Source organism: Diospyros lotus, chromosome 5 (genome assembly GCF_014633365.1).
Source record: "Diospyros lotus cultivar Yz01 chromosome 5, ASM1463336v1, whole genome shotgun sequence".
NCBI lineage: Eukaryota > Viridiplantae > Streptophyta > Magnoliopsida > Ericales > Ebenaceae > Diospyros > Diospyros lotus.
The window spans coordinates 42,003,632-42,023,758 of NC_068342.1; the positions used below are offsets into that span (position 1 = coordinate 42,003,632).

A 20,127-nucleotide genomic window follows, 5' to 3' on the forward strand; every position below is an offset into this window, starting at 1 on the left:
AATCAAAATAAGTGTGGACATGAACCTATTTAAACTGCCACAAAATGAAAAGCTCAACTTCCAGCATCCAGCATACCTTCACCATCATCGTTGGCCCACAGAACTATCAGCACATATTTGACCAGTGGAATCAGAATTAAGGTATACAAAACTAGTGATAGTGCTCCAAGAACATCTTCACTTCCACTAATTGGAGCCTTGCTGAACATCACGCCAAAGGTATATAATGGACTTGTTCCAACATCACCGAAAACAACCCCAAGTGTCTGAAAAGCCAGTATGATTCTTCTTCCCACACTGACATCCTGCAATCATATTCTAGAATTCAGTCACCCTCCTATTTGTTAATGCTGCACTACATTTTCTAAAATTTTCTAACTATCAGGTCTACACACGTTATCTCATTCAAGCAAAGGCAACTGGATGGAGAATAGGTTCCCAAACCAACTTGTTTTGCTAGAATAACTCTGATGCTGCAAATGTTCCGAGCAATCAAACCGCAATAAACACGCAAGAATAGTGCATAACAGATTGCTGCAAACTGTGAGTCAACAATAATCTGAAAATACTAGAACCTCACAATTCAGAGCTAGATCAGTCCGCTTGAAGCTAAACTAAACAGATAAGTCGGTAAATGCACCTCGAAATCATTCCTTTGCGCGCCGGGGACCTCAAGCGCTTCCACGTCGAAGGAATCGAGCCGAGGCCCTGTCCTGACCAACCTCTGCGCGGGAGTCGCATCGTCATTGTCGGAATCGATGCCAGTCCGCGGCGGCGGCGGCGGCGGAAAATCCCCGTCGTCCTCGATGTCGTCGTCCTCGACCTCCGACTCGTCCCTGTCCTGAAACACCCACCGCAACTCCGACGAATCCATGGACACCAGACCGCGACTCTCTATCTCCGATCCCTGCTCTCCCATTGCTTTCTCAGTCAGGAACTAACGCAGTTGATTGAGATCACTCAAGTCCGAACTCGATGTAATTCGAAGACTCTACAGCAATCGATTCGGCATTCTCTCTAGAATCATACGTTCGAGTGAGTATAATACATGCATATAATGAAGTAGTCAAATGGAACCCTAGAAACCTCGAACGGTTGATTGCAAGCGGCGTCGAGGTCTCTTGCTGGATATGACGGAGGAGGCGGAGGCGTGATTTGCGTCCGCACACGGAGAGGTGCGTCGTTGTCTGTCCTTATGCAGACTCTCTGGCCCAGAGAGAAAACTGAACGCGCGTGTGTTTGATTGGAAAAAGATGAAAAAAGGGAAATATTTTTTAATTTTATGAAAAATAATTCTCATCTCCTCTAGCTATAATTTTTTATGAAAAATATATCAAAATATATTTTATTGTGTTATAGTATGTAAATTTTTTATGAAAATTTTTAAATAATTAAACATGCAAATATAAAAAGATTTTAATTGATGTGACATTTTCTATAAAAAATAATTTCATGTGTTTGAAAAAGGATAAAAAAGAAATATTTTTTAATTTTATAAAAAACGATTTCCACCTCTCTCAAGTTGTAATTTTTTATGAAAAATTAATTAAAACATGTGTCAATATGTTGTACCATAAAAAATTTTAAACAATCAAACATGCATATATAAAAAATTTTCAATTGATGTGATAATTTTTTATGAAAAATAATTCCAAACAAACATACTAAAAACTTTAGTGAAAATGCTAAAACTCTCTTACAACATTTTATATAAATAAATAAATACAATACATTCTTTCTATTATTATTATTAAAAATATTATAATTAAGTACTTAAATAACATTTTCAATATAAAGATTCTACTAATTAGGGCAAATTATTCTGTTAAACAAGTTCAAATTCACAATTGAATTCGTTTTAATTTTAATGATATTAAGTTGATCTATTTCAACCCTTTTATTAGCCTAATAGAAAATTTCTAAATTTTGATATAAAATTGTATAAGAGAAACTCGTTGTCTTTAATGCATCACAATGAGTCACTTTGAAAGAAAAAAAATTATCAAATTTATAATTTTTACCCGTATTCTTTCATTATTTTTTCTTGCAATCACTTAATTTTTTTTGTTATTTTAATTATATATTTATATTTATATTTTTAAATTAATTTTACATCTATATTTTAAATTTAAATTTTTTTCATACGATAATCCAAATTTTCTATTATTTCAATTACGCTACTTACATTTTTATTTTTAAATTAATTTAACTCATATACTTTGATATATAAAAATAAAATAAATCAATTTAACTCTTTTTTTCACATTAAAATATAAAAATTAAATTAAACTAAAAAATTCAAACACGATTATATACTCGAAACATCAAAAAATTTGAATTGACACACGAAAAAAAATTAAAATATAAAAATCAAATTAACTCAAAAATATAAATATAACAACAACAAATTTGAGTAACCAAATACTAAAAATACGTTTTAAGTACAAGACAAAAATATAAATTTTTGCCTACCCCACAAGGAGTCAAATAAAACAAGTCGCCTACAAATTGCAAAATCCTCTACACTACTTGCTACCAAAAAAACCTTACTAACCATTTGAGATTGCAAGAATATAGAATAACATCAAAACCAAATTAAGCTGAGAACTCTACCTTTAATTTAGGGGGTCACTGGATGAATTTGATCATAGGGGAATTGATTACACTAAATAGAATCGATCCTAACAAAAGTTTTTCAAGCTTTCTTCCCATATTTCATGCCAAGGAGTTGGCTGAATTACACGTTGAAAATTTCAAAAGATGGCCAATATTCCATTCACAGGAATCTAACAAGCAACCTATTATTATACTCATAGTCGAAGGATGAGAAACAGCTATATATAACATCTACATCAAGAATTCAAGTATTGTATATTCCGTGCAGCACAAGCATCTAGCACGGTTTTTCTTCCAATTCTACCCAAAAAGGAAGGAAGAAGAAGAAGATGAGAAGAAGAAGACGAGGAGAAGAAGAAGAAGGATAAGGGTTTTCTGACTACTTAGGCTAGAAGTCAAGCCTACATAGAAGAGGAAAGAGTGGTGCCAGTAATGTATGGAACAACATTGTTTCTAAACATTAGCCTGTATTTGATGCAGCCTCCTGAACTTCATCATATTCACCAGTAGCCTCATTATATGAGTACCTGACAAGAAAATTCACATCGATTAGAAATACTAGAATGAAAGCACAATATTTATACGTCAACCTACTTTATAAAAGACCAAGAGGCACTAAGAGACTAAAGGAACAGCATTGGACAACCATCCTGAATACAACTTATGTGACAGTGTCCAAATTTGTTTCAGATACTGCAAAAACAATAGTAAAAAGAAGGCCTGATTCAGGTAACTCCCAGCAAAAGATTATTGCCACCAAACCCCATTTTCCAATCCAGCCTGGGGATAATCACAAGTTTTGTTAGTCTCAGTTGCTCTGAAGTCGCATGGAAAGAGTTCCGATAGGCACTTAATCCGAGCCTAAGTCAAAGTGCCATGTCACACATAACAGTTCCAAGCTTAGGATTTATTTATGGTGTTAGCATACGTCATACATGGATTGAACTGTTACGGCATTAGCCTCTACAGAGACACCCTTTGAGAGGATTATATTGTTGATGATTGATTACTATGATTAATGTTATCCTTGGATATTTGTGTTCTATTCACTAGAATGATTTAATGCCAGATCAGATTTGCTACACCATGTGATATGAGAATTAGAACCAAGTTTTAAGGTATATACAGAAAATGCTATATTTTGGATATGACCAATTTATGCAAATTACCTATCACTGAGTTGTAAGCTCACTCACTTCTCTACCTAACATTTAAGTGACCGTCAAGATGATTACTGATTAGAGTCAGACTTGGACCAGGGGAAATGATAGTAGACTACTAGGTTTATGTTATGGCATTTCATGATTTTGTTCAGTTGGCTTGTAACTTTGAGGAGTTTGAACTTTTGATAGTTTAGCATTATAAATGTCATTGGTTCTTCCAAAGATTATGATGATGATTGGATTTTAGGCTTCGTGTAAAGTCTTGGGTTGCAGAGCATGGCCAGCCATACTACCGGTAGAGGGAGTATGACACTCTTAGGTATGATATGAGTTATAAGGGTCTTACAAAAGATAAGACCATAGATATGATTAGCAAACTAGAATTTGTGAAGTTGATAACAGATTAAATAAAAGAGATACCTAGCAAAATAAAATAGCTATATCTATAGCTTTGACATTTGATCTATGAACATACATCCATGTATGAATAGCTCCATCAAAGAGTGTGGGGATTAAACATCAGAAAACACCTCTACAGTTAGTTCAATAATTGTGTCTCCATCTAAGAGGAAGCGAATTAAATCATGTGAAATAGAACCTCTGATAATTTGAGCTCAAATGAACTCAAGCCTTTTGGCCATCAACTCACAACTTTGAGATACGTCAAAACAGGAAGTGCAATCCTTTGCATGAGAACTAGGTTATTTAGGTGGATACATAAAGATGACCTGATGATGTTATGTTGCTACAAGAAAAATGTCACCATTAATAATCATAGACAGTCAACTTTCATGGGTTAAAAGGCTGAATAATCATAAATAGCCATGCCCATAAAATACAACTACATGTGTGAGATTTATATTTATGTCATGATTTATTTAGTATTAGTATGTATAGGTGTACAATCTCTTTGTTTATATATTAGTATATATTTAGTATGGTGTCATGATTTATTTAATAATCATATATTAGTATATATTTAGTATGGTGTCATGATTTATTTAATAATCATAGGTGTACAATCTCTTTGTTTGTATATATAGGTTTCTATCAAGTTCTCTAATGCAACATGGTATCAGAGCCACCATACAAACCCTAGTTGTCTCCACCTCCGACGTGCGTCCTCTCCTTCCAGCAGTGGACGCCCTCTCACTTAGCCTACAACCGCTGTCTGCCTCAGCTCTAGCGTGTGTCCCTTGCATTTCCAGGCCGCCACCACCTCCGACTGCCATCGCAACTGTTGATCGACATATCCATCTTTTGTCACCGCTATCACTAGACACTGCCACTGGTAGTTGTCGCTGTCAACCACACCACCACCATTGGTCAGTTCTCCTCCGGTCGGCTCTACCCTGGTCACCATCACCATTGTCAATCGTGGCCACTTAGAGATCTCACGTACGTCGTTGTTGGACGTTTCTCAGATCCCGTCGTGTAGTTGTCCGGTTCTCAAATCTAGTTCATCGCGTTGCAAATCTCGCAGTTTCCGCCTTGTGCCATCGTTGTTCGCAATTGTCCTGCCTAGATTTGTCGCCTCCGCCTCACCCTTCCATCACAGCTGTGCTCCGATCGCCATCACCGCCTCTAGATCCGATCGCGCCTCTCTCATCACCCAAATCCACTCTTGTCACTGTCGTTGTCACCCAGCTCCGGCCACTGCTACCTCCAGATCTGACCACGACTCGTTTACCCAGATTCGGCAACGCCTCTCTACCATGCTCAGATCCAGCCATGCTAGTTCCTGCCCAGATCCAGTCGTGCTAGCTCCTAACTAGATCAGCGTCTACAACTTCTGTTGCTGCTACTTGCTTTCGTTGTCACCTCTTGTTGACACCATCTCCATCAATATGTCATTTCAAATCTCGTCGAATCTACCTCTTCATTCTTTCACCGGTCTCTCATCGGATTTGTCTCTCTGGTCTCTCACCGAATTTACTCCATCGATCTCTTGCCAAATTTTCCTCCTCGGCTGCTATCTCTCCAACCATCATTTCTCAGATCTGCCATCAATCCCTTAGACCCAGTCATAGATGACTATCAGACCTCAAATCTAGCTATCGTTCTTCAGATCTAACTGCCCTTCGCTCAGATTAGGCCATCGTTCTTCAAATCCGAATGTCAATCTTCAGATCCGTTCGCTCCCATCCAAATCCGTGTCGTTCTCATCTCAAATCCCGTGGCTACTTATCAGATCTCATGGCTGGTTTCTCAAATCTCATCTCCTTCCAATGCGACTCCTAGATCAGCGTGCCTTCAGATCTCGTGCATGTTTCTCCTTCCAACGCGTCTCTCAGATCTCGTGGCCTCTTCTCTGGATCTTGTGCATCGCACAGATCTCGTGTCGTCGCTACATCGCCGATCTACCATCATTGTCATCATTACTAAGATTTGCCTCTAGTCATCGCCTCTGCAACCTCCAATCGTCGGCTACCTCTGTTACTCGTTTGCAGCCAACCCAAAGCGATAGTCATCTACAACAATATCTCCATGCACTCTAGAATAAATTACATTTGTAACAACCTTGAAACATATAATATATATATATATATTCCAGCTTGATGGGGAGTGTGAGATTTATATTTATGTCATGCTTATGTCATGACCTATTTAGTATTAGTATATATAGGTGTGCAATCTCTTTGTTTGTTGAGAAATTTATTTCCTCCAACTAGGGTTTCTCTCTGATTCAACAACATGCAAGTATTTTTGAATGGCATTCCATATGGATATGTATTAACATAAGATGATAAGATCGTCCTTTCTTTAATCAATTTCCCTTCTATTATCATGTATCCATTTTGTGCAAGTTCATTCTTTGGCATCACGAACAAAAAGGCTGATAAAGAAAATCAAACCCCTTTGACTGGTACCCATCCCCCCCCCCCCCCCCAAAAAAAAAAAAGAAGAAGAAGAAGACAAAATCCAAAATATAATAATAATAATAAACAAATAGGCATTATGGTTAAAATCCAATATCAGGAACTCATACAAGATGGAAGCAAGCAAGTTACCACTGTCCTGATGCTGCACAACAATACAATCCTGAAGACGGGTCATAATAGTATCCCAAACTACTGCTGTAGTAATACCTGGAAAAAAAAAAGGACAGAAGAAACTAATTTTAGACATTATTTCATTGTGCAGCTCACAACATCACAATGATATTGAATTTTCTTAAACTTGTACATTGAGATCTGAACTATCACTTAAGAGAAACAGATGCCCAGCACATTCAGGCATCTCAAAATTCACTTATATGGAAAAAAGATAAGTTGAATCTGAACCTCAGCATGCAAAAAAGTAAAAATCATTATAAGCACTTTTTCCATATTAGCTCCTTCACCTATTTTACGTTCATTAATTCTCTCTCAGGGAAGCGCTTATGTGCTTTTAAGTCCAAAAGTTAATGTAGGAATGAAAGAAGAAAAGGAAAAGCAATTAACAGAGATGAAGAAAAATGCATCCAGATCATCAGAAGAGAACATTTACACCTGCTTGTCTGTCAATGCTTAGAAAGATAAAATCTACCCCAAGTCCATGTAAAAAGTGGTCATAATTTCTTTGAATTTATTGTTCAGAAAGAGAGAAAGGTTTTTGCCAGAAGAAAATGTATCAATCAAGTCATTACCAGTAGAATCCATTTGAGAACTAATTATAATTGGTCTCACCAATAGATAATCGTGCAACCATGCCAACTTGAATAGTTTTTTTGAGATATAAAAGTTGCTGGATATGTGGGGCAATATCTATCTGTAAGGATGTATACAAAGACAGCTAACCAAAACTATGCCTCTTTGACAACAATCGTAATCCTTACATATGTCCAAAGAAAGGTACAAAAAACTCAAACAGGAGCAAACTTTACACTTTCTCCTCTTCCTCCTGAGTGGATGACATAGAAGATGACCGACTCCCAGAGGAAACTCCTAAACATCCATAAGTTTGCAAACCTGCCTGTACACTCAGAGAAGTTTATGGTACTGGCAATTTACTAGTCCTCATTAGACAAAGCAAAATCTTTCTAACAGGATTCAAGCTATGAACTTATACTTTCTCTCATTTTTCTATATTGAAATATGTTACTATAAACCTACTGCAAAAAATACCCTGGCAGTTGTAGAGTTCAACAAAACAAATCTACTCATACAATATCCAACGCTTTGTAGTGGCTATAAAGAAGAGCAAACAGGTGGTAGAACACACCAAGGATTACAAATTGGATAAAGAATTAGAAATTGGAAAAGGATGGGATATAATGTGAAACAATCATATCTACTGCACATTGGGAATGGAGAGAAAGACGTACATACCCAGAAGCCTCATCATATACATAGTCATTTAGTGAGTCTCCACCTGCAGAAAATAAGTTATAATAACTAACCCATAAAAAGAGAGAGAAAATAGTATCTCCATTGCAGTAGTAAAACTTACAAAAGACTTACTTTCAGAAGGCTGACCAGTTCTATCATGATTAGCACCAGAAACCAAATTACTTCCATCTGAGGTTGGATTTGTGGTAGTGGTATCATCATCTTCTGCAAACATATCAAGTGCATCCTCACCATTGGATATGTTGTCATTGGCCACATCCATTGAGGTACCTTCCCCTCTTACTCGTGCTACCCTCTCATATCCCTCTGCAGAGAACGAAGGCTATGAAAATAGGTCCAGATATATTACAAAACTAATGGTAACAGAAAATCATCATGCAAGTAAAACTGTAGAAAAAGAAAAAAAAATTATTGTTTTTAAAAACAATATCAGTACAAAACATAAGGGTCATTACTTTCACTGTGTTTGAACAGTTAAAAATGTAACAATAAATTCTCAGGTAACAAAAAGGTAGGTACTTTTGAAATATTTGTACAGAATACACATGCTCAAAGAAATAATTACCTGCAATGGCATTTAGATGTCAAGTGCTTATACAGGTTGGCCATTCAGCTACAGATTATGAAGAAGCAATGGAAGCAGCATTCTAATTAAAATAATGACAAATGCGCATGCACAGACAAATAACCCTAAATGTTGCTTCATTGGCCAAAATGTTTATTTTTTTTCTTCCTTTTATTTTTTAAACCAAACCATTGGCCAAGATGTTTCAATGCAAGCATTATAGATATCCTCTTAATAGATAATTAAGTAAAAAGGAAACCTAACTCAACAACCTCAAAGAATATGTTTCCTGTAACTACACTAATCCAACTCCAATAAACCTGCAAGATCAATTGAATACCTTCCATTCAATAAAAAAAAAAAATCTAGTTCTAAAGCCAAAGAAGAGACTTTTATGACCAAATAAATAAGATATAATTGGCAAAGTAAACATTTCTTTTCTCTCCTTGCTCCCTCTTAGTCTTAACCATTAAGAATATACTCAGCAAGGAAAAAAGAGGGAGAAGAACCCACTATAATACTAACCTGCCTCACGCTCAAACACTTCCTGCTTTTCATCATACACATCTGAAAGCAAAAGTTCAACCAATTAGCATAGCAGGCCTGAATTGAATCAATCACACCATGCAGTTTCAACATCTCGTAGTAAAATTAGTCACTTACTGTAATCACCATTCTCCATCAGCTTCATAGCATCTTCGGTCAGCTGGTCAAAGAGAAGTTTTGTTTCTGAAGACATTTTTTCCTTTTTGTTATTTGAAGTTCCTTTCAGCCTTCTCAATGCTTGTAAAACCTGTGAAGATAATGATATCAAACTCTATCCACACTACAGAAATCAAAGTGAGAACTAATGGGCAATGGATAAATCAAAGTAAGAACTAATGGACAATGGATACGACCTGTAATACCCAAGAAATTAGGATTATTTGAAAGTAAGCGTTCTATTAGAAAAAACAAAATTTCGGAGAAGATTGGTATCTAAAAAACCCGAAAAATTGACCAAATCGACTGCAGGGAGTGCCCTAAAGCCGAGATGTCTAAGAAAAATGATATGGCCGTGATGAGTATTTCGAGGCATGATTTATGACATCGAAAGAAATAAGATCGTGAACAGTTTTCGGTACAGCTAAAATGCAGCTGTCAATTAGGCTGCAATACCGAATTGTTATAGATGACTTTCGGGAAGTCAACGGAAACTTGAGGGGACTTCGATTTTTCATAGGGAACAACCCTTCAGTGGTTTCAAGAAGAAACGAAGAGATTTAGAGCCAAAACGAAGATTCGGGCCTAAGTGCAATTTTTCAAAATTGCCGGAAGGAGGTCGAAATGACATTTTTTCAAAATCTTGGGGGATGCAATGGAAAGTATAGAACTTGTAGGTTGCAATAGCACTATTGGGAAGCTCAGGAGCTTCAAGGAAAGGACCAAAAGTTTAAAATGAGAAGAAGTTTGGGTCAAAGTGCAATTTTTTAAAATTGCACAAAGAGCAATTCTGCCATGGCCGACCAAGCTTCCTCCACCACCTCCCATAACCGAATTCGGTGGTGAAATACTCGAGGAAAGTACCCTAAGATGCTCTTGGGTCGAGCCTAGGCCAACAATCAGCCTTATTGTTGGCGGAAATGATCAAATTTTTAGCCGAAAGTGGCCAGAAAATTGGGCCACAAAAATTGGATTTTTAGAGCTGTCTTCGAGGATTTTGGATCGATACGGGGTAGGAAGAGTCCTCAGGGAGGTTGGATCGACTAACCATGGGCATTTGGAGACTTGGGGTTGCCTATAAATAAAGATTTTTGGAATGGTCGAATGAGGAGAAAAATTAAACTCTTAGATCCGAGAGTTTGGGCAAAAATTGAGAGCAGCGAATAAGGGGTTTTTGTTCCCCATGTCCAGAGGATCATTTCTATGAAATTTGAGCAATTTTCGTTGAGAGATGAAGGAGATATGGAGCTTCGACAGAAAAACGAGCTTCGTCGGAAAATCGAGTTGAGCAGTCAAAAAATGACTCCAATCGACCGATTTTAAGCTATTATCCGATAGAAGGCAAAAAGAGGAAGCCATAGGTTCAAACGGGAGGCAAAACGGAGCTCAAACAAATGAGATATGGACAAAAAACCAGAGCTGGTTGGAATCTAGTCGAAGAAGACGACCGGCGCGTGCAGTGCACGTGCCAGCTGGGCCCCGTGAGTGGGCGCGCATTAGCTAACTTCTAGGGGCACGTAAAGGTGCGTCCGGGCTCCAAAAATTCTAAAAAAAATTGCTAAATTCCTTTAAAATCAAGCTCTAGAGGCCTGTGTAAAAATATTTAGATTTGGGATTCCTGATGTCTCGATTTTTGCACCAAAGAGCCTCGTTTTGCGTGAAAACGCAACATCTGGGTAAGTCCAGTATTTTTTCTTTGAAGTTCATAGTCTATTATAAATTGTTGTGGAATTAGATTTGAGAAAATAGTCACGATGGTATTTATTCGGATTTTTATAAGAAATAGGAAGAAAATGAAATATTGAGATATTTAGTGATTAAATATTCTTTTTATGATTGAGGTGATCGAGGAAAATTGATTGGTACAACTTTTGAGAGTTGGCACGAGATTCGAGGTCGGGCACGCATATCGAGGCGATAGGCGCTTTTTGAGATGCCTTGATCTTTGGGCAAATGTGAGTGTTTTTTTCACAAGAACTTGTATTCATGATAAGTTTGTTATATATGCATGTTGTTATGAATGCAATATTCATTTTGTCATATTGCATGACATGATATTATTGTCATATTAATATTTGTGCATGGGAATGGGATGTCGCCCTCAGAGTGTAGCCGTAATTCCCCTAGGGCAATGATGGAATAACGTTAGGCTTATCCTGTAGAGGTTCGGGATTTGCCTACGATTTCGTGCCGGGCTGGTGGGTCTGAAAAGTTATATTAAGGGCACATGTTAATCATGTTATGCATCATGCATTCATATATATATATTTTTTGGACCCTCACTAGAAGTTCCATCTTCTAATGGGTTATGCCCCTGGAACATTCAACGTTCCAGTTTAGACTTGCAGCTTAGGCAACGAGCAGGTTGAGATGAGACGGCACGTGATGGCATAACCAATGGATTCAACGAGCTAATTCAGATATGTTTTAGCTTATGCTTTATTGATGATTGGTCTTGTTAGAATGTTTATGGAATCTCCATGTATTTTATATTTGAAGATATGATGTAATATATGGAACGGATTCTTTATGATATAATGTAAGGTAAATTCAGGTATGTACCATATCAGGTTTCGATTATCGCTTCCGCATTGTGAATGATTTGCTGAGGGTTTTGTTTGGAATTCGATACTTAAGATTTAAGTTATGTACCGAGAAAGAAAGAAAAAAATAATTTATGTATATTTTTGGGCTCCAGCATAGTAACACGCTCGGTAAGAGAAAAACGGGGTGTTACACAACCACCCAAATCCAATGGAGAAAATTAACATTGAAATAAATGCCCAGATGGTGATTATCATTCTTCTGCATAATGAGAAATTTCAATTCGAAAAATACGACAAGAATGTTCACAATCACCTCAACAATATGCTTACAAGCATACACATTGTTCATTTAGAGGGTGAGGTTGATGGTAACAGTAGGGTTACTCCTTTGTAACTAGAAGTTCATGGGATTGAGTTGTGAAACTGCATACACAAAACAACTCTCCCCCAACCCTTGCAAGGTGAGGATCCTGGGAACGCCCTTGTACACATTATACATTTAAACTTGTACTCTTCTTCAAACTTTTTCTTTCTTTTTCAATTTCTTAGTAGCGAGAAAGAACCCTTCAATGTACTATAAGAATTTGCTCTTAACACTTGATATTGCATCACCGAATCATGTTTTACAAAAATTACATTAGAAAGAACTGATAAATAATCTATATCAACTGTAGGATTGAAATGTAAAAATAACATCCATTAATTTCATGCAGATTTAGGAACAAATTTAATGTTACAGACAAGCTCACATCTAAAAAGAAACAACAACAACAATATATCAAGCCCTAATCCCACTGTGGGGTTAGCCACACAAATTCTAGGTCATTATTTCTATCTCCGTTTTATAATCTTATTTTCTGTCAAACCCTTGTAGCTTATATCATACTAAGAGTCTCCCACCATGTTTTCCTTGGTCTTCCTCTTACCTCTTTTGCTAAAGACTTGTTAAATTCCATACACTCTCCTTATATGAGCCTCTATTGGTCGTCTTCTTACATAACCAAACTGTCAAAATTATGTTTCATGCATTTTATCTTCAATAGGAGCCACTACGATCTTGTTACAAATAACCTCATTTCTAATTTTATCTTATCTTATTTGGCCACACATCTAACATAACATCCCCATCCCCATTATGTTCATATTTTGCACATGTTTGTAATTTATTGCCCAACATTGTGTGTCATATAACAAGGTTGGTCTTACAAAAAATTTTCATTTTAGATGTAACAAAATCTTACCATCACATAGGAAATCAGATGCATGCTTTCATTTTAACCATCATGTGTTAATTCTGCAGGGAGCATCCTCATTAATCTCCCATCTTTTCCAATGATTGATCAAATGTATCTCAACTAATCTTTTCTTATGTTGATTTGATCTTAAGTTTTACCATGACATCATCTATACTTGTATGTTTACTAAAGCTACATTCCATATATTGGATTTTCAATATGCTTAACTAAAACCTCCATATTCTAAAGTTTTCCTCCATATATGATATATCAAGTCTAGCATCCATGTCTTCCTTTGTTTCATCCACCAAGACTTGCAAATGGCATACAACAAGGCACCTTTGCCTAAATATGTTTAGGCAAGTTCACTCATTTCTAGGGCAAATAGACAAGGGTTTAAGCAAATAATTGATATTACTGTAATTAACAAAATCTCAGTATCTGTTCCAAATTTTCTGACATGTTTCTACTCCATGATACATGTCTATAACCTATATATAAGCAATTCAAACTCCTTAGGGAAGTTTATATATGCTCTCCTAAATGTATATCAGTATTGTCCTCTTGACTTAAGAATACTCAATGTCAATAGTTGCCTACTTGGCACTTTTGCCCAACATTGAATTGCAATATAGAAATAAGTCCCCTACATTGGCTGTAACGCCTCGTAAATGGCAATTTAATTTAATTTTGAGGTAATTTGATTTAAAAGAAATATCAAAATAATTTGTTGTGATTAAATAAAAATAAATTATGTGATTTTAAGAAAATAAGGAATTAAGGTAATTGATTAATTATTTTAGGAATTTCTGGAATTAGGAAAAAAATTGAAATAAATTAAATTGTGAGATTTTCAGAAGTTTCGGGCGTTAGAGTAATAAATAGGGGGTGTGTGTGTGATTAATGGATTTTGGAGAGAGGCTAGCGCGATTTCGGAAAAGGGATCGAAGATCCCTTTAAATTTAATGCAGGGCGATATATGGTAAAGGCGAGCGTGGGCGCGAGCGATTCGCGCGCAAGACGGACAAGGGGGCGGTCGCGGGATCGATTCGCGGCAGGCACGCGCGAGGGGTGGATTTTTGGGCTGATTTAATCAGCCCAAGGACGTCGAAACGACGTCGTTTCGCTAGGAGGCGGTGGCCGCCCCAGCGCTGCCACGTGGCCGCGTTCTGGCCACTTCTTTTGGCCAATTTAAGGCCCTTTTTTTTAGCCCGATTTCGGGCGTGATTTGTGCAGCACAAACAGTAAAAAAATTACAGAGGAAGCAGCAGCTCGCGGGAGGAATTTTGAGAAATTTGGGCTTCAAAAATCGGATTAAATCTCGTTTAATTCCAGAGTTAATTATCCAGGTATGTAAACAAGCTAGTAATTAATATTTTATACGGTCGAAATTTTGTTTAGGGTCCAATTTTATTAATTTTGGCGAATAATTGGGATATTGCAGTTTGTATAACTTTGACCGCGTTTGGTCAAAACGGGCCTAAGGTTATCTTCGGAAAGGCAAGTTCTTTATACCCTCATTGTCGATTCTTTCGTTATCAATTTATTTGACTTCCTTTCGTTGGTTTCGGCTGTTAATAAATTATGGAATTTAAAACGGTTTGTTTTAAAATTTAATTTATTAAACTGGTCTCGAGGGTTTTATTCGTTGGTTGCCTACGGGGATTTGTGCCACCCCCAAGCCTATAGGAATGATGCCGTACTCACCCGGGGCTAGGTTCTTAGCTGTTCGGGTATTATTATGAATTTTTGGTTATGTATTGGCTAGAGCGGTTGTGCAATGGGGGTAAGGATCGGCTATTCGGTAACGGTGTGACTGTCATACGGTCTATCTTAGGCCGTCAGATGGTATCTCCTGGTCACTGACCGTTGACCAGTGCTAAGAACTATTGACTGGCTCTGCCGTTACGTGATTATAGCATAATCTGGTATCATTTTATTCTTGTAGCATGGTTTGGTATGCACATGGGTATGAGCTGCATATTGGGATTATTATGATTTGGTTATGCTTAATCACAGACATTCTAGATTGGTCAGCTTGCATCCAGCACGGGCATATGCATCGCGTGTGATTTACTATATGGGCGAAGCGTGGCCTGATGCCTGGATGTATGGGCGCCTTGTATCACGTTGATGCTCATTACACCATTGCATTTTATATGCATTGCATGGTTACTGGTAGTATTTAGTTCTCAGACAGGAGTACCGTTCCGAGGGAGCCTATGGCTCGACTGTCGGGAGTACCGACAGGGATACTGGTGACGGGAGTACCGACCCGGGACAGTGCGCACAGGTTTGTTGGAGATCTATGTTGCATTTCAAGGCAGCAGCAGGTTGGTAGGGGACTTGGGTGCCAGGTGTATTATGTGGGCCCCAAGGACCGGTATGTGTTTTTATTATGCGGCACTGTTGCATTGTTGCGTCACATGGCTTGTGTGTACATGTGGGTTTATATTTAGGGTGATCTCCTCTTCTGTTTCATTTGCAGCCTTCATTTTCATATAAACTTGCTGAGTCTTGCGACTCACCTTGCTTTCCATCATTCCAGGTAAGGGTAAAGCAAAAGTCGAGGGCGAGGACCGCGCCACCTAGCAGCCAGCCGTGTCGGTAGGGTGTACAGTTAGCTGCCCCCGTCTTCTCTGAGGTTTTGTTAGGAGTTCCGACTCTCATTTTTTACTGTGCCCGGTTGTTCCTTGTATCTTTTATTTGTTGGCACAGGTGTCTGTATATTTTTATATACTCCTTGACTGTTGTTCCAGCAGAGTACTTGTGGGCGTGCATGTATATTGTTTTGCTTCCGCTGTTGTATTTTTTTGTATGTATGCATGCCAGAGTATTTTTGTCTTATGTTTATTTCTCTTTCCTCTATGTAAGCGCTTTCGTTCGGATAGACCGGGTGGTTGGGATATCCGGACAGGGGTGCTTACATTGGCCCTAGTACATTTTATGAGGTTTAAGAACAGGCAAACGGATCTTATATTGTTGATTAGTCATTACTTTGGTATAATTCAATCCTTTTGTCCAATCTCAATGTAAACTATGAACTACTTGTATTATTAAAGTCAATATGATTTTATTTTTAACTGATTGAATTCAATTGATTAATTCTTCCTAGTGCCAACTATTTTTAGAACAGGATAGTTACCAAATTAAATAGCTAAATACATTCATCAAGGCACAACAAACAGAGAGAGAGAGAAACTTAGGGGAAGACATGACATATGTTTTAAGTGAAAATTAAAATGCACTTACATTATATATATATTATGTATGAGTAATAAATATAATAGCTTAAGAGATAGACATAAGATATGTTTGAAATAAGAATTAAAACCCACTTACATTTTATAGATTATATATATAAGTAATAAATACATAATAGAATAAACAACTACAACAAGCACAATAAATTTTAATCCCACTGGGTGAGGTAGCCCATGTAGATTCTTGCTAGCCAATCATCTTTATCCATGATTATCATATCTTTTACAAAGTCATTATTTTACATATCATGCTTAGTTTCTCATCAAATGTTCTTTGGCCTTCCCCTTCTACCTCCTTTAGTAAAAACTTCTTCCATTTCATGCAATCCCCTTATAGGAGTGTTTATTAGTCTTATTTTTATGTGTCCAAACTACTTAAATCATGTCCACTTATCTTGATACCACTCTCACCTTATTACTAATAACTCATTTCTAGTTCTATCTTTTCATGTATGCCCACACAACAATGGTAATATCGCCGACACTTACATTTCACATGTATTAGTGTTTAATTACCCAACATACCATGCCATACAACAAACCTAGCCTTTCTATAGACTTTCCGTCAGACACCACAAGAAGTATATATAGCTTTTATTAGTAGCCTACCAAACATGAAACTAAATTGGTTTTTAGAGATTTTAGTTTATCTTCTTAGCTGTGCTCAATCACCTTCTCCCAAGGTAGACAAAAACAATTTTTTCCATGTAACTTGTTTGGTCAGCAAGTGCAGCGGAAAACAGTATTTTTTTAAGTATCCTCAAATTACAAGGTTCCTTCAAATTAGAAAGATTAATTTGTTGAAGAAAATTTACAATGGAATATGCACATCATACATAGAACTGCAAGAAAACTAACTGGAGGATCTTCGTGATTGCTTAACCAAAATGTTAAGTTTAGAAACATAATCAAGTTATTTGTATTAACTTTTAAGCTGATGTTGAAAGAATTTTTTAGTGAATAAAGCTTAAGTAATTTAGGTAGTTTAGAACTAGCTCTGATCAAGCAGAATTTGAGAAACTGGAAATCATATTAAGCTTAACTTAGAATTTAAGAAACTCCAAAATGTGTTGAAGCCTGGTTTGTTTAGGTAACAACCAGCTTAAAGGAGCTTTTAAATCCAACAGAAAAACACAGCACCAAGCCACATGTCAACTTGAAAATAACATACTTCAGTTTTCTAGCAATTTCATACCCAGAATTGATAACATGAATGGTTGAGTCATGGAGAATTGTTTGACAGAAACAGATAATGTGAAAGAGAATACCATCTGCACGACATTTCATACAGAACTAGGAGGGTATGAAAATTACTGTTTCTCCAGGCTCAAGCACATCAGCAATACGCCTCTTCATTTTCCCAACATCTTGAGATGAAAGCTCGTGGATATCTTCCTCTGTACTCATCATCATAGGGCCTTTCTCAGCAAGTTTAGGATCAAACTCAATGCTGTCAAGCCATGCATCCTGATATGCTTACACAAGATGACAAGAGTTACAAACAAGTTCCAAACAAAAAACAAAGAACATGTATCCACAAATTGGTTAGATAATTGTAGGCAACTGAATACAGTACCTTAATTTCATTTTCATTAACATATTCAACAAAATTTCCTTGTTCATCAAAATATCCTTCTTCCCGCTCTTTTTCCAGGTTAAAAGGTTCTATCTGAATCCCATCATCAACAAATGTGTCGCCATCCTGCCAAAAGTAACTTGCAATCATTGGCTATCCCTTGTCTTGTCCCAGTAATAATAAACTGAAAGCAATTACCTTGACTGAAAAAAGAGCTGCCATTTAGAAAATAATTATACATCATTATACACATTTTTAACTAGCATAAATCAATATATTTTATCCAACTAGAAGAGCAAAATTCTTAGTGCTATATATGATCATTAAGTCATTAATAAATAAGAATGAAACTAAAAGGCAGAAAAGGCCAATTCCTATATTTTGAGCAAAGTATTAAACTACCTAAACTGTAGATTGTGTTGCAGTCCAAAATATTTCTGAAAAGATCAAGTAAAACGGAAAGGCACGGACCCTCATTTTTTCAGACAAGCTAAGTACGGAAACTATGACTTTTCATGCTTGCCATGCGACAAATATATGAAAAATGCTGACCATATACATTATCTACATAAAAAGGGCATAGCATATTAGACTGTTGACCATTTATGATTTAGGATTCTAAACACTTTCTTTTCTCCTTGCACTTCTAACATCATCATTCACCATCAACCATTAAATAGGTGTCAAACAAACACAAAACACCTAAATTTCTCATTTTTTGAATTTTTTTTAAGGTCTAGACCTTTTGCCAAAATTTTGAAAATTACACCTTTCATCTCTTCATAAACATGAACGCCCACAAAACAACATGGATTTCACATCAATAATCTTGCTGGGTGCTTAAGGCCACAACAATCCTGTTGAAAGCTTCCTGTTGAAAGCTTCATGTGAACTTGCTGAATGCAAAAGGCCATTGTAAACGATTATTTGCATAGATTCCTAGGTCAACAGTGGTTCCAAACAACAATACAAACAAAGAGTGTGGGCCTTTTAAATAGGTTGACAGAGAGAATTTCAGAAGAACCAGAAAAGGGAGACTATTATGTGAAGAAGTGGGTAAACAAACCTCGTAATGTACTTCTGCAGCTGATATGTCACGAGCCATCCCTCTGTTTTCATCAACAAAGAGTTCAGCATTAAGCTGATACCGCCACATTGCACGCTCCTTTGCAGCAAGACGGCGATCAGTCCGCTCACTAGTTCCATCTTCAGATTTTTCCTTCTTAGCTGCTGCAGTGGAGGGTTCAGCAATAATCTGATTCCGTCGCAATGCACGCTCCTTTGCAGCATGACGAGGATCAGCCCGCTCGCTGGTACCATCTGCAGAAGGCTGCCAAACATCCACCTTTTCGCTTCCAGGCTTCACCTTCTTACCCTTAGGAAACCTTACTCTCTTTTGCCTGCATATATCGAAATAATCGCAGCCTGAGGAATTTCAAGTCCTAAAAAGACTAGTTTTATAACTTGGAAACTCGGAAACAGAAGTTCAGCAGGCTCCAATCACTTGTCGCAAAGCACGTGAAAGAGGAAACAAACAAAAGGATAAAAGCCATTCCCTGTTTCCGTTGTTGGGCAGCAGGCATGCCGTGTATTTACTTCCACCGAACTGTGCCCACTAAAACTAATTAGCTGATTTAAGGCGAGACCATATTTTAACAAGAAGAACATGAACGGCCAGTATCCCTATCCGTGATTTAGTTATACTCATTCTGCTCCGCTTCCCTCAGTTTCGCATCATCCAAACAGAATATTCAAAAGAAATCAAGCATAACAACATATAAGGAATTAAGAGATGAAAATTATAGGAGAACCAATTGAGCCCTAACAAAAACCCTAGGACCAAATCAAGTAGAGTGAATTCGAGAGAGAGAGAGAGAGTGAATTACGCCGGAGGTTTGCTTGAGTCATCGTTATCATCGGGAAGGGGACGCTTGAGGTCGACTCGCGATGGCCTCTCTTCCATGGCGGCACCGATTTGCAATCGCTTTCGGCCAACGTCGTCTGGCACTGATTTCTTTCGGGGGTGTAAAAGGCCTTCGAAATCCTTCTAGGAGGCGGCGAATGGACCGGATGGTCATTCGACTCGAGCGGCTTTTTCCGGTTTTCTGTGCATCCTTTGACCGCCCGGTT

At 37.3% G+C, this 20,127-nt stretch overlaps 2 protein-coding genes across 5 annotated transcripts in view; both read right to left on the reverse strand.

Moving 5' to 3' along the window:
• The window catches only part of LOC127801781 (potassium transporter 7-like), a 36,254-nt gene extending 35,047 nt beyond the window's left edge, over positions 1-1,207 (reverse strand). The window contains exons 1-2 of the mRNA XM_052337183.1: positions 641-1,207; positions 77-305 (exon numbers count right to left, since the gene is read on the reverse strand). Coding sequence (XP_052193143.1) covers positions 77-305; positions 641-919 — 508 coding nt within the window. The 5' untranslated portion in view covers positions 920-1,207. The remainder of the gene's footprint in view (positions 1-76; positions 306-640) is intronic.
• Positions 1,208-2,682: 1,475 nt separating this feature from the next.
• On the reverse strand, positions 2,683-20,047 carry LOC127802328 (uncharacterized). 4 transcript variants are annotated; one of them, XR_008023267.1, is made up of 10 exons: positions 19,884-20,047; positions 19,064-19,397; positions 17,998-18,123; positions 17,736-17,888; positions 9,339-9,468; positions 9,201-9,242; positions 8,222-8,416; positions 8,086-8,132; positions 6,791-6,868; positions 2,683-3,143 (listed from the first exon to the last, which is right to left on the reverse strand). XR_008023267.1 is itself a non-coding variant. In XM_052338072.1 (10 exons), the coding sequence occupies exons 1-10, from the start codon at positions 19,958-19,960 to the stop codon at positions 3,077-3,079; spliced, it is 1,245 nt and encodes a 414-aa protein (XP_052194032.1). In that variant the 5' UTR covers positions 19,961-20,047; the 3' UTR covers positions 2,683-3,076. The 4 variants fall into 4 exon arrangements, 2 of the variants coding, with proteins under 2 accessions (XP_052194032.1, XP_052194033.1); XR_008023268.1 differs by having other exon boundaries at positions 6,769-6,868; XM_052338072.1 differs by having other exon boundaries at positions 8,090-8,132.
• Positions 20,048-20,127: the final 80 nt, after the last annotated feature.

Coding starts and splice junctions, on each gene's coding strand:
- LOC127802328 (XM_052338072.1), bottom strand. CDS start 19,960: ATGGAAGAGAGGCCATCGCGAGTCGACCTCAAGCGTCCCCTTCCCGAT. Junction 17,889..17,997: donor TTAATGAAAATGAAATTAAG/GTACTGTATTCA, acceptor TAAGCATATCAG/GATGCATGGCTTGACAGCAT. Junction 8,417..9,200: donor AGTGTTTGAGCGTGAGGCAG/GTTAGTATTATA, acceptor CGTTCTCTGCAG/AGGGATATGAGAGGGTAGCA.